This window comes from Protopterus annectens, chromosome 2.part1, assembly GCF_019279795.1.
Source record: "Protopterus annectens isolate FY-2018-M chromosome 2.part1, PAN1.0, whole genome shotgun sequence".
NCBI lineage: Eukaryota > Metazoa > Chordata > Ceratodontiformes > Protopteridae > Protopterus > Protopterus annectens.
This window is the reverse complement of record NC_056729.1, coordinates 1,007,985,276-1,007,998,304: the sequence shown is the minus strand read 5'-3', so window position 1 is coordinate 1,007,998,304 and position 13,029 is coordinate 1,007,985,276. Positions and strand designations below refer to the sequence as shown.

Here is a 13,029-nt window from a genome sequence, read left to right as displayed (position 1 = left end):
GGTAGGCTGCCCGAGGGCCGGATGAGGGGAGCCAGGACCAGATGAGAAGGAGTGTGGGAGGGAGCCGAAGCCAGGACTGGAGGCCTGGAAGCACTCGACAGTGCCCTCTCCACCGCAGCGAAAGCAGAGGGGGAGCCGCTCTCTGACGGATCTGAGACCAGACTCCCACTCTGATCCGAAGTGGGGATCGGACCCGGCGCCGAGAACGTTGGATCCGAGGGACCAGTGTGTTCCGACCGGGATGGAGCCGAAAGCACACCGAATCCCTCGGATCCGAAGCTCGGCCCACAAACTCGAGGGAGCCATCGGAGCAGACTTGCCCAGCACGGTTGGCTCCGACCCACCCCCGGATCCAACGTGGCTCGGCTCAGAGCGCTCCGAACCCGGAATGCGGGTCGGAGAAGGAGCAATAGGGGCAAAAAAAGGAGTCGAGCTCCCCCCCGGAGGGGGGGGGGCAAGAGCACTCCCCATCTGCATCTGGGCCTGGATAAATCTCCTCATCATCTGGTCCATGTCCGCATCTGACATGCTAAAGGTGGACCTCGAAGAGGCCACAGAGGCCGACCTGGAGTGCCGCCTCGATGACCTCGACGGGGACTGGGTCACCTCCTCCTCGGGTCCCGGGGAGAAACAAGGGGATCGGATCCAAGGAGGAGGAGACAGAGAAGACCTGGATGGAGAAGCCCTCTTGGCGGGCGGGGCCGATGAAGAGTCCTCGGCCCGCCACTTAAGGTGCTTCTCCCTCCGCTTCTCTTTCCTGGACTCCCTATCCTCCGGAGCCGAAGCGGGAGGTTTGAGTCCCGGTCGGAGGAAGGGAGGCAGGAGTGACCGCTACCGGGGGGGGTAGCGGTCACCAAAGTACCAGAGGCTGAAGCATAGTCTGGGGGTAAAAGGCCCGCCAGAACCAGCTTCAACCTCCGATCCTCAAGTGCCCTGGGATTGAACGCCACGCAAATCATGCAACCCGAAGAGAGGTGTTCAACCCCAAGGCACCTAACGCACCGAGTGTGGCCATCAGCCGGTGAAAGCTTGTGACCACACTCGGTGCATTTAGAAAAAATGGCTTTAGGGGCCTCCGACATAACTGAAGTAAAGCACACTCACTAGGCCCCTACACTCAAGACACACACGCTACGACCAGCGGGGAGGGAGGAAAAAATTTAAATTAAAATTTAAGCTAAGTAAGCTAAAAATAAGAAGTTTTAGCATTAAGGGTAAACCTAACACGCACACACAACCACTCAATCAGAATAAGAAGAAAAAACTGTTTTCTCACAAAATCGCCAAGAGCTCTGGAATCTAGCTGTTGCTTGAAGAGCGGCAAACTAGATCTGAGATCAGTCACGGCAGGCAGGGGATTATGGGTAAGGGGAGGAGCTAGGAGCTCGGATCTATGCTGTGGTAGAAGTTGCCGGCTCGGATCCGAGATCGGATCCGTATCCCAAAGGTTGCTGACAAATGAAGTTCCTACTTCAGATTTTTTATTTTTCTCTGCCTGCAGTATGCAATGGCTGGAGCCAGGCATTTTGTTAATATCCTGGGCGCAGTAGATAAGCCAAGGGGAAGTGCAGAGAACTGATGGTGCATAGAGCCTGCCCTGAAACTTAGATATTTCCTGCAAGATTCCCTTACGGGGATGTGCAGATAAGCTTCCTTTAAGTCTAGGGTGACCAGCCAGGATTCCTTGGCTAGCATAGGAAGCAGCTGTTGGAGAGTAAGCATTTTGAATTTAGGTACCACCAGGAAGGCGTTGAGAATTGACAGATCCAGGATAGGACACCAAGAGTATTATTTTCTGGGAACCAGAAAGTCTGGAGTAGAAACCCTGTCCCCCACTTTGCTCTGTTGGAACAGGTTTAATAGCCTTGATACTGAGAAGAGAAAGTATTTGCTTTTGGGCCTCTGCCCACTGGTTTGGGAGGAGGTCTGGCAATCCACTTGGGGTTGACAGTGACTGGAAGTGGAATTTGTATCCCTGGGATACAATGTTTAAGACCCATCTGTCCTGGGTAATGTACTCCCAGTTTTTTGCATGCAGGGCAAGTTTTCCTCCTAGGGGTGCAAGTACTTGGGCATGGCTGGGAAGGATGAAGGATAAGTCATTGCAAACTTTTTCCATAAGAGGGTGGCTTACCACTCCGTTTTTGAGGTGGGAGCACTCCATTGTTTAGATCTGTGCATACCCTGAGACTGTAGTCTTGGTGGTCTGCTGCCCCTGGGTTTGAACTGAGAAGGTCTGGGAGGGACTGGAAAGGACAAGTTTTTTGAAGGCCAATGCCTACTGAATCTAGGTGGCTGAACCTGTAGGAAATCTTTAACAGTTTGCATACATTTAGCTTTTTCCTCCATCTTTTTAAATCTTCTGCTTTAGTGCCAAACAAATGTTCTTGGTTTAATGGCACTTCTAGTAATTTTGCTTTGACATGGTCTGGCAAGATTTGTTCCTTCAGCCAAGCATGCCCTCTAAGAACAGACCCAGTGACAGCAGCCCTGCAAGATGCTTCTAAGGCATCAAAACCACACCGCAAAATGTTTTCCAACTTGGTTTGCAGAATGCATTAACTCTTGTAAATCTTTATGTTCTGCACAATCAAGAATCATTATTTTTTGTTTAGTTCCATAATATGCTGCTGGTACTTCAACATGTGAAAAGTACAGTTTTGTACCTACCATAAATGTAGATGTTCGAAGATCCACATTGCTGCAGTCCTTACACTTGGGTAGTCCGCTGTCCTCGGTCGGCCCGAATATCAAAGTATAAGGCTGACGTCGGTCAGGGCCCATTTGACTGACATCAGGACGTCAGGGTACAAATGCGCATGACCGACATCATATCCTCAGTCTTTTCTTGCCCCAGATGTCAGAAGACCCTAAAAATAAAGGTCAAAACCAAAAGACAGCAAACAACCAACCAACCACCCTTGCACTAACTATATGTACAATATATACAATATACACAAAATGTACAACCCAACCCACACAACCGCCTCTAACTATAGAGGGGAAGGAGGGAGACAAAATTGGACTGCAGCAATGTGGATCTTCGAACATCTACATTTATGGTAGGTACAAAACTGTACTATGTTCTTCATCTCACATTGCTGCAGTCCTTACACTTGGGTAGAATCCCAAAGCAGAGGAAAGGGAGGATGGCTAACTACAAGGAAGCAGGAGCTGCCAAAATGCCCTGCAAAACAGCAGTGGCAAAACCAGCCCTGGACTTAGAGTAAAGTGGCAGGTGATAATGCCTAGAGAAAGTATGCACAGAACTCCAAGTAGCTGCCTCCAAAATATCCTTGGTTGCCACTCCCTCAAAAGCTGTTGAAGTGGCAGTAGCCCTAGTGGAATGAGGCCTAATCCCAGCTGGAATCTCCTTGCCATGATGGGAATAACAGAAAGCAATGCAAAACCCAATCCACTTAGAAATAGTTTGTTTCGATACAGGCTTGCCCTGAGAACTCAAAGCAAAAGAAACAAACAACTGCTGAGACTGCCTGAACCCTTTAGTTCTGTCCAAATAATAACGCAACTGCCTGTGGACATCTAAAGTGTGCAAAATTTTTTTCCCCTTTATTTTGGGGATTTGCATAAAAGTAGGCAAATGAATAGTTTGGTTTAAAGCCACACTAGAAACCACCTTAGGCATAAAGGAAGGATTAGTGTGAATGATACCCTATCCTTATGGAAAATCAAGAAAGGCTCAACTGCCATAAGGGCCTGTAATTCAGAAACCCTTCTTGCAGAGGTAATGGCCAACAAAAAAGCAGTCTTCCATGATAAATATTTCAACTCAGCAGTAGCTGCAGGCTCAAAAGGTTGTAGAGTGAGTTTCTCCAACACAAAATTGAGATCCCAAGCAGGAGTAGGAGCTCTTCGTGGGGGTCTTATATTCTTTGCCCTCTAAGAAATTGCTTGAACAAAGGATGAGAAAACAATGGTGGGTTGCAATCATAGTGAGCTGAAATTGCTGCAGCATGAACTTTAATAGAAGAGAAAGACAAACCTTTGTCCAGTAACTCAGAAGATATTGAAGAGCCACACACAAATTAGGCTCAGAAACATCAAAATCTTTGCTGCACTCCAAAACAAAAATCTCTTCCATTTGTCTGTACACTTTCCTTGTACTAGGCCTCCTAGCTTCCAAAATAACATTCAAAACTTGCTGAGGAAGTGGAGGCCCACTATGGTTCAAAACAGAATATGCCAGGCTGTTAGGTGCAGAGAGTGAAGCTTGACATTTAGCAAATGGCTGTCCTCCCATGACAACAGGTGTGGGATCAAGGCAAAGGCCATGGAGGCTTCCGTACCAGACTTCTCAGTAATGGGTACCAGTGTCGAGGCCAATCCGGAGCTATTAAAATCATCCTTGGCTTGTCCTGTCTGACCTTTAGAAGTACCTTTGGGAGGAGAGGCAGAGGTGGAAAGGCATACACATGAAGATTGCTCCAATTGAAAGAAAGAGCATCCACTTTCCAAGCTGTGGGATGAAACCTTTTGTGCAAAACACTAGTTAAGAAGAAAGTTAGTCAATCCTGACAGCAATTCTGGAATACATTGTAGGAAATATAACATGTCTTGTCATTTTTGGTCTGACTGTCCAGTAATGGAAAAGGAAATGATACGTGAAAAAGAAATTGGGGGTGGATAGTCAAGAAGAAAGACAAATGGTTAATGTGAGGAAGAAAGTACAGAATGTGAAGGAAAAACAGCAATGGGAAGGAATAATGATAGAAGAGATTTGGATACCAACAGAAACTAATGTGTTGGTAAGTGAAGAGAAAAGATGGTGACTCAGAAAAAGGGGAAGAACAAGAGCAGAAAGAAATTTAGACTATCAGAGGGAGGGAGAGAAGGAGATTTTGACATTTGTTCACCAGGAAAGTCAAACTTTGATAATATCCCATTTTCAGTGGAAGCCTGGGCAGAAAAGCTCCACATTGACATAATATGGTTATATTTAAATAAAAGCTATTACAAAACATAATGCAGAAGAATGACAAAGTAAATAATTCAGCTTCAGCTCATACAGTGTGAACCTATACATACAAATATTCAGAACATTGTTGATAAAGTATTCATAAGTTGCAGTTCATACAGAATACACTCGTTGGAATAGAGATGACTAGATAATATAGCCTCGTCTAAAACATGACTTTTGTCTAAGAAATAGATTTTACTAATTCTTTCTCTCTCTAAACATTGCCAAGGTATGCTGGTGGTAGAAGGTAGAGAAAAAAATAACAGGATGAAAAAAGATGCAAAACAGGGAAAGGGATGACTTGGGTATTTTGAGATTAAATGTAACTAGTAAAATACTTGAATGCTTACATACATTGTCTGAATGCCTTTCATTTAAGCACTTATTTATAAATAACTTCAGTTTTAGCTTTCCCTACTGATTCTATGGTCTATCAGATTTAGGGAGGTACACCTTTTTATTACTCTACTGCGGTGGTGGTGCTGCGGTACCGTTGTTGCCTCACAGTTAGAAGTTGCCCGTTCGATTCTCAGTTAGAGCGTCTTCTGTGTGGTGACATGCATGAATGGGCGTTCCTTCATTGAAGGAAGTGCGTTAGGCCCGGCAAGCCAGCACATAAGACTATTGCCAATCATTAACGGACCGGAGTTCTGCTGTGGCGACCCCTAACTGGGAAAAGCCAAAAGACAAACATCTTTTTATTACTCTGTTAGTACACGAATACAAATTTGGGCAATGACATTTAAGGTACCAAACCTAGTTACTGCAGTAACAGTTTATTAACTCAGTTCCTGACTGAACTATTTATTTTAGCTTAGATGTACTGTAGTTAATATATTAGTGAATTAACACTTTCATTTCATCATTTTATCACGTTTACATTTGCATGCAAGAAATGTAAAAGCAAAGTACTGTGAAACGTCTATTGTTCTTATGACTTCTTACTACAGTTTCTGTATTCTATACCTTCAGAGTCAGAGTGGTACACTTGCATTGAACAGTCTTATCAAGATAACCCATCTGAATAGGACTTTATTACTTTGTTATATTAATTTAAGGAGCAAATTAATCTCATCACCTCATACGTCACATGCGTCATATAACTACATCACCCAGGCAGACAGTACAACTTTTTTGGGGGAATTTAGCTCCCAGGGAGGTTCTGTCTTTCCTTAGCTACTTACTCTCTCCTCCCCTTTAAAGCACATAATCTACTCCACTCCTTTCTCTCACCTCTGATGTGTCAATTCTCCCAAATACTTCTACCAGAGCTATTGTCTCCCTTGACACTTCCAAAAGTCCATCTATAACCAGACACACATTTTATTTTTGACCAGAAAAGTCCACTGGACACACTGTTCCTCCACTACAGTGTTGTAGATTAGTTTAAAACCTACCTGGAACTTGACACATTCAAAAGTATGTCAGCCAACAGTTTCTCTGATAAAGGTATATACATCTCAGGCAAGCCCAGTGGGTCTTGTGCCTAGTGTTGCACTTTTTTTTTTTTTTTTTTTTTACATAAATGACATTACCACAGTCACTGTTTACACAGACATATCTGGCCCTTTCCACTAAAAACACATTCAGAACCTCCCTCAAAATGACCTGTTTCCTCTAAACTACTGTAACCACCAGCAGCTCTTCAAAAGCTATTCAAATGCCAAACCCTTTCCTTTCTTGGCCCAGACAACTCACAATTATCCTAGGTGACATACTGCAAGTAGTAGAGTCTCACTTCTGACCTCTGGCAAACTTTAAAGGTGCATACTGAAGCAGTAGGCAGCAAGGTCAAATCCCAGCTTAAAATGTGCCGCACAATTTCCAGTTAACCCTACTCCACCAAGCCCACTGTGTCCTTGCAAATGTTCTACCACCATAACAAGACCTCTCTCCCCTACTGTTGTCCCACTACAGTGGACCCAGAATGCCCATATGCTACAGACCATTACCGCATCAACAGAATTTGCAGCTCTATAAACCTAGCTCCCAAAAGACATGAACCATTGTACTTAGACAGCTTTCCAGTTACAGCCAGATCCATCTTCCTCCATTCTACCTATGCCTTTAAATTACTTCACAGTAACTATTGCCTTTCATTATGGGCTAAACTTTAAGTCAAATCCTTACCATACCATTTAAGGACAGATGACAGGGCAATGACCAATGTTTATAAAAGCTGTGTGTGTGTGTGTGTGTGTGTGTGTGTGTGTGTGTGTGGGGGGGGGGGGACTTCTCCAAACTTGCGCCTGCTACCATCTTCTGCCCTCTGAACTCTCGTAAGGAAATGTCTACCCAACCTTTTGCCAGCAAATTAAGAAACACTGCTAACAGTCCTATGGATGAAGGTGATTTGAGAAAGTCTAGGAGTACGGACAACTGTTTATGGCATTTTCTGATCTCTAAGCAAATATTGTAAATTTGTAAAAAAAGTATAAAATACTGTTATGCAAAATTATGGTTTACAGGTTAAATTATCTGGCCAAACACTTCCCACTGCTAACCATAGCTGAAATATTTAGCATAGCTAGTGCACATGCTAAATCACAAATCAAATCTCACATTTTATACACGCGTTGTTCTACTCTCTCAAGCAGGAGTATCCAAGAAATATCATCTTTGATAACAGACTAATTGTGGATTGTACATCAACTTTTGTACTTCATATTCTGTATTTCTTTTCTGAATTGAATGTTAAAGCTATTTGTTTTTGGAATTGTATATACTAAATTTGTGTGCCTTGTAATTGATGTTTAAATTTCATAAGTTTCAACTTCAATTTTATTTAGGTGTTTTAGCCCAGAACACCATTCACATTAACTTGGACCAAAATCCATTATACACACAAATAAAATGAATGACCGTAACAAATGTAGTCATCCTGGCCTCATCAAAAGCCATCTCAAGAGAGATGCCAGCCAGACGTAGCCACTCCCAAAGGTACCACAGCAGCAAATTCTAAAGGTTGAGAGCTTGGTTACAAAATAGCCAGAATCCTGAAATATCAAAATGCACCTACAAAACTGATAACAGTCCCCGAGAGGCTGAGTGCAAGACCCAAGTATTTATGCTGTAATGTACTATGAGCTACTTCAGGCAAGGACAAACCAGGTTACAGACGGTCATATAAATTTACATCAAGGTCTTACAGATGATCCTGCAATGAACAGGTAGCCAATGCAGGCTAAGCAGAACATGTGTAAAGGGCTGGTAATACACTGTACCCATTAGTAGCCTTGCAGCAGAGCTTTGCACTACCGGTAATCGAAGTTCAGTGTTTGGACGTCCCAGGTACAGGGCACTGCAGTAGTCCAAATCTGAGGAGACCAAGGCAACAGCAACCAAAAGGTCAGCCTGCGACAGCAGGTACATAATCATTGAAATGTTTCACAGATGTAAGCAGGAAGTTTTCAATATGGCTGATACCAGGTCCTTGAGTGCTATCCTAGAATCTAATACCAAGGTTATACACCTTAACAAATACAAACTTATTGCCAACCATATATGCGATGAAACTGGGAGGGTGGGCAGAGGAATCCCTCATGGGTATGCAAGCTGCAATGCCCTCAGTTTTGGAGATATTAAATGTCAACCAATTCTGGATTAGGCAGGAATATATAGCTTCCAGATCACCAGCAAGGGAACAGACGCACACCATATCCTGTGGAAAAGAGATGTAGACTTGCTTGCCACCAGCATAACTATGGTATGCTAAGCCCCTAACAAAACTCCTAGATGTATACATGTATAAAACACAAGTATACAAACCACAAACAATAAAGGGTCTATGACAGAACTTTGTGGTACCAGGGTAATCCTATGGGCTAGGCTTGTAAAGGCTCCAGGGCCATTAACCTAGTACAAACCTATGAACCCCAGAAGAGGAGATGATTCCTAAACATGCTATTACTATTTTCTTATATTAAAATAACTGCATTCTGCCAGGTCATGGTCGAAAATGGTCCAAGGACAAGCTGATCTACCAGGTTATGAAATAAAAAAAATCAACAAATTAAATAAATCAATAAATGGGAGTGGAATGCTAGACCAATATGCAAATTAGGAATCAATTCTGCAACACAGTTTCTGCTTTCAAGTAAATACAATACGCTGTGCATATTACATCATGTTAAATCAGCTACCTACTCTGTGATCAGGGTTGCAATGTATTCAAACGATATTGCCCAAAATACTTACATGCACACAAACACATTCAAAGCTGCTCAAGGATTATCCTTCACATTTTACATATTCAATGCTGAACTCCATGTTTTTTTTTTTTTTTTTACTTGTAATGATCTCTTACTAGGATAATTCTGGAGGCAAACAAAGTACATCGTGGGAACATCTGCTAAATAAAAAGAATAAAACCAAACTGGTACCATAAATAGGCAGCACTTACTATTCAACACTGTAATAATCAGGAATCCCAGATAACAAATGTCAACATTTGCGGTAATGACATACACATTTTAAGGTACATTTAATGTCACTTGCCTTAATACATTCTGCACTATGCATTAAGTGAAAGTTTGTTTAAGTATAAATCTGATCAATAACTTAGATACAAACAAGGCTTACCAGTACAGTTGAGGATCCAACCTTAATCACAGAGTAGCCCAATGATTATACACTAATGTGCCACAGGTTAACACTTTGCTCACTACTCAATGTTTCTGGTGTGAAGATCTCAGCTTTTGTTATGAGGAATTATTAGGATCCCATTAGTTCAATGATAACTTCTAAATTAAATGTAAGCTATTACAAATCAACTTATCGGTTTTATGTGGTGCTGCAAGACTTTTTACTTTACTGTGGAACAGTGGTGTAGTGGTTAGCACTGATGCTCATTTCCTGGTTTTCCAGGCTGGTTCTTGGCTGGCAGAGATGCAATTTGGGTAGAGTTGTTGTGACATATGTCAACTGGTGATCCTCCAAACTGCCAACAAGTGCACTTGCCATGTGTGAAGGAGTCTCAGCCTGCATTCTGTAATGACATGGTGCCCTACTACTGAAGGTTTAATTTGCACACACTGAGTAATAGGATAGGTTGTGGCTCTCCTGCAACTCTGTACTGGATTAAACATGTAATTGCAGAATTAATTTATATTTTTGAACCTCTTCACACTGTCAACTATCCAGCCAATTACCATTAACATTGTCTGATTCATCTGTTAGAGCAAGAAAAAGGATCCCCAATGGGGTACTTTGCATTAGAAGACTTCATGTCTGAAACTCGAATAATGAAAAATTTCAGGTAGTGGGCACATGCAAACTGCTTGCTTGCGGCCCGCAAGCAAGAAAAGAATGATATGTGGCCGTAAACATGTTTTTATAACCCTGATGACCCAACGCCATGGAAGAGGCCAGCATCTGATGCAGAATCCCAAGACTCTGATATCACACATACCAAATAATATAATTGTGAATAGAAAAAGAACAACTGTTAGGTAGTGGGACTAACTGAAGGTGTGCTTCTGTTGTGTGGATGAAAAACATTTAGTTCAAGAATGCACAAAAAGAAGCCCTCATTCAATCCACTCTCTCTTTGAAAAGACTACTGCTGCTAGGGTGCCACTCTTCACCAGGATGGATACCCCCTCAACGTGCAACTCTATATAAAAAAAGCAGAAAGAAAATACACATGGAACTTTTTTTATCTATATGGAAACTCCATGTATATAGAAGTACGTTAACTACACAACTCATGTACACTTGCAGAAGCCACAAAATTCAGGAAGCCCAATGAAACATTTAATAGGAATTGTCAAGAAGCAATTGCACTGGACAACAGGAATCCGTTTTCAAGAAATGACTCCAGTGGTGGAAATGGGTTGAAATGATTACATGCAAAGTCTAACAGTACACAGGAATACATAATTAAGTTAATGGTAATCCATACTTGGCAAGAGTGGATGTGCATTCTTTACATCAAAGGCGTCTGGCAATCAGTGTTCTATCCTAAAGATGGATCTTTGCCCTGCTGCACACAGAGAGCACACATGCACTCCATGGTGTGCATTTTGTACATATTAAACGTACTTCCCTTCCACACCACAGTATAATGCAGTTTCATATAAAATTGCAAGCATATGCATAAAACATAATGTGCTACAGTTTGAGCAACACATCTACATTCCCCATGTTAGATCAGAAGATATGCTGCTTGACTTTCTGCACAGATCTGGACTCACAATGTTTTTTGTTTGAAGCAGTAAAATACAGCTGTTGCCACAGGCATGTGCTTGCTTTATAAAGTTAAAGTTAATACTACACAGCTCATGTACCCATAGCACAAGCTGCAGCTCATCTAAAACAGGGATTAAAGAGTCACATAACTAGCATCTCTCTACTACATTTATGAGGAATTGGATGCAGAGTATTTTAGTGTCTCCACCTACATCTGCAACACCCTGTGGCCATGGTGCTTTACAAATGCATGCTGTGCCTGTCTGCTGATTCTGACTTCTTGGTTTCACAGACCTGAACTAAACAACTGTTCCTGCTATGGAGAAGACAGCTCCTGCTCTGCCTCTGGTATATGCAGAGCAGTTTGCGCATTTGGCTGTCCAGCCACACAGTTTAAATTAGCTGCTCAGGACTTAACATATTTCTAAACTAAAACACAGCCATGCTCTTAACAACATTAATGGGTAATGGATTAATATACACTGGTTCATTTGATTAACAGAGCAAAAACAAGTGCATTTAAGTACTGGTGATAACTGGTGCAGGCCTTGTGCAGTCTTCATATTTTTTTTTTTTTTTAAATATCACATCTAGGTACTAATTGCACTGAACCTTGCATATACACTTAGTTTTTTTATTAAATTACACACATTACAGGAAACTTATATAAATTTTTATTATGTACTCTTACTTGATCCAGAAGAAAAGAAATGAGGCAACAAGTTTGTGCACTAAAGACAAGCATAATTTATCTGTTATAATATACAGTAGCTGCACCTGGATACAGCATTTTCGGGTCATAACCTTAATTTACCAAATACAGTTGTTACAATAGTACAGAAATGTTCTGCAGTCACAAAATGAGACGTCATCTCATGTTGTACAATATTTTCTGTATAATGGTGATTAAAAACAATGGACTGAACATATTTATTTATGTCAACCTCATACATTAAGGCGTATGTTGCCCCTGGAATGTTTAGCACAGTAATATTTAGTTCCAGAAATCAAAGGTTAAGTGCTTTTTTCGTGCAAATGTTTAATGGCTAAAGCTTTCAAAATACATTTTCCTTGCACCCTGCATGGGGTTACAGAAGTGATATGTAGCCCAAAGGCAGACAGAGTACTATGTAGAGAAATGCCAACTTCCACAGCAGCAGTCCTAGTCCCTGAAAAATCTACATGCCCACAACACAAACTGTAAACTGCTTTTCATTTGTAGTTAACAGTCCACTGCTTCACACTAGCATCATAAGAGGTCGTTACCAGCGTGTGTTCATCCAACCATGCTAAGCTGCTGACATGATGTAAACGATGACAATCTGTGGAGAAGCCAGAAAGAATATTACATATATACTGCACTGCTTTTAAATCATAAAGAAGAGCGCAAATTTACAAATTTCACCCTGAAATACATTGTTAAAATCCAAGTAGTTCAAAAATTACAAGTGCCATTTGTTAAAAAAAGTTTCTAAACACATCTGCTCATTAAAAGTTTACATACCAGTGAAAACATTCATTCTAAATGCCTTCAGTAATGCCTAGTTGCAGTTAGCTGGCTGTCACATGTATCTAAAGCACAGGCAGTAAAAAAGAGTGGAACATGCTTTAAAATTCCCCACTGTTAATGAACAAATTGAAAAACCTGACCCGACACTTTTTTCCTACTTGTCTATTGGCAAACCAAGGTACTCCGCCACCTTGCTGTCAAGCAAAAACTGACCACTGTTTTACAAAGTCAGTTGCAAAACATTTTCAAATGGTAGATGCGCACCTGCAAACATTCAACATTTGAAATCCCCATGAAATGAAAAAGGCCCACACCAAAGGGTAAAAAGGTCACACAGACCATTCACTAAAAA

General features: G+C 41.8%; 1 protein-coding gene across 1 annotated transcript in view; it reads right to left on the bottom strand.

The window, feature by feature from the left end:
* Window positions 1-11,818: 11,818 nt before the first annotated feature.
* The window catches only part of WDR1 (WD repeat domain 1), a 549,035-nt gene continuing 547,824 nt past the window's right edge, over window positions 11,819-13,029 (bottom strand). Inside the window, exon 12 of the mRNA XM_044063522.1 lies at window positions 11,819-12,489. Coding sequence (XP_043919457.1) covers window positions 12,380-12,489 — 110 coding nt within the window. The 3' untranslated portion in view covers window positions 11,819-12,379. The remainder of the gene's footprint in view (window positions 12,490-13,029) is intronic.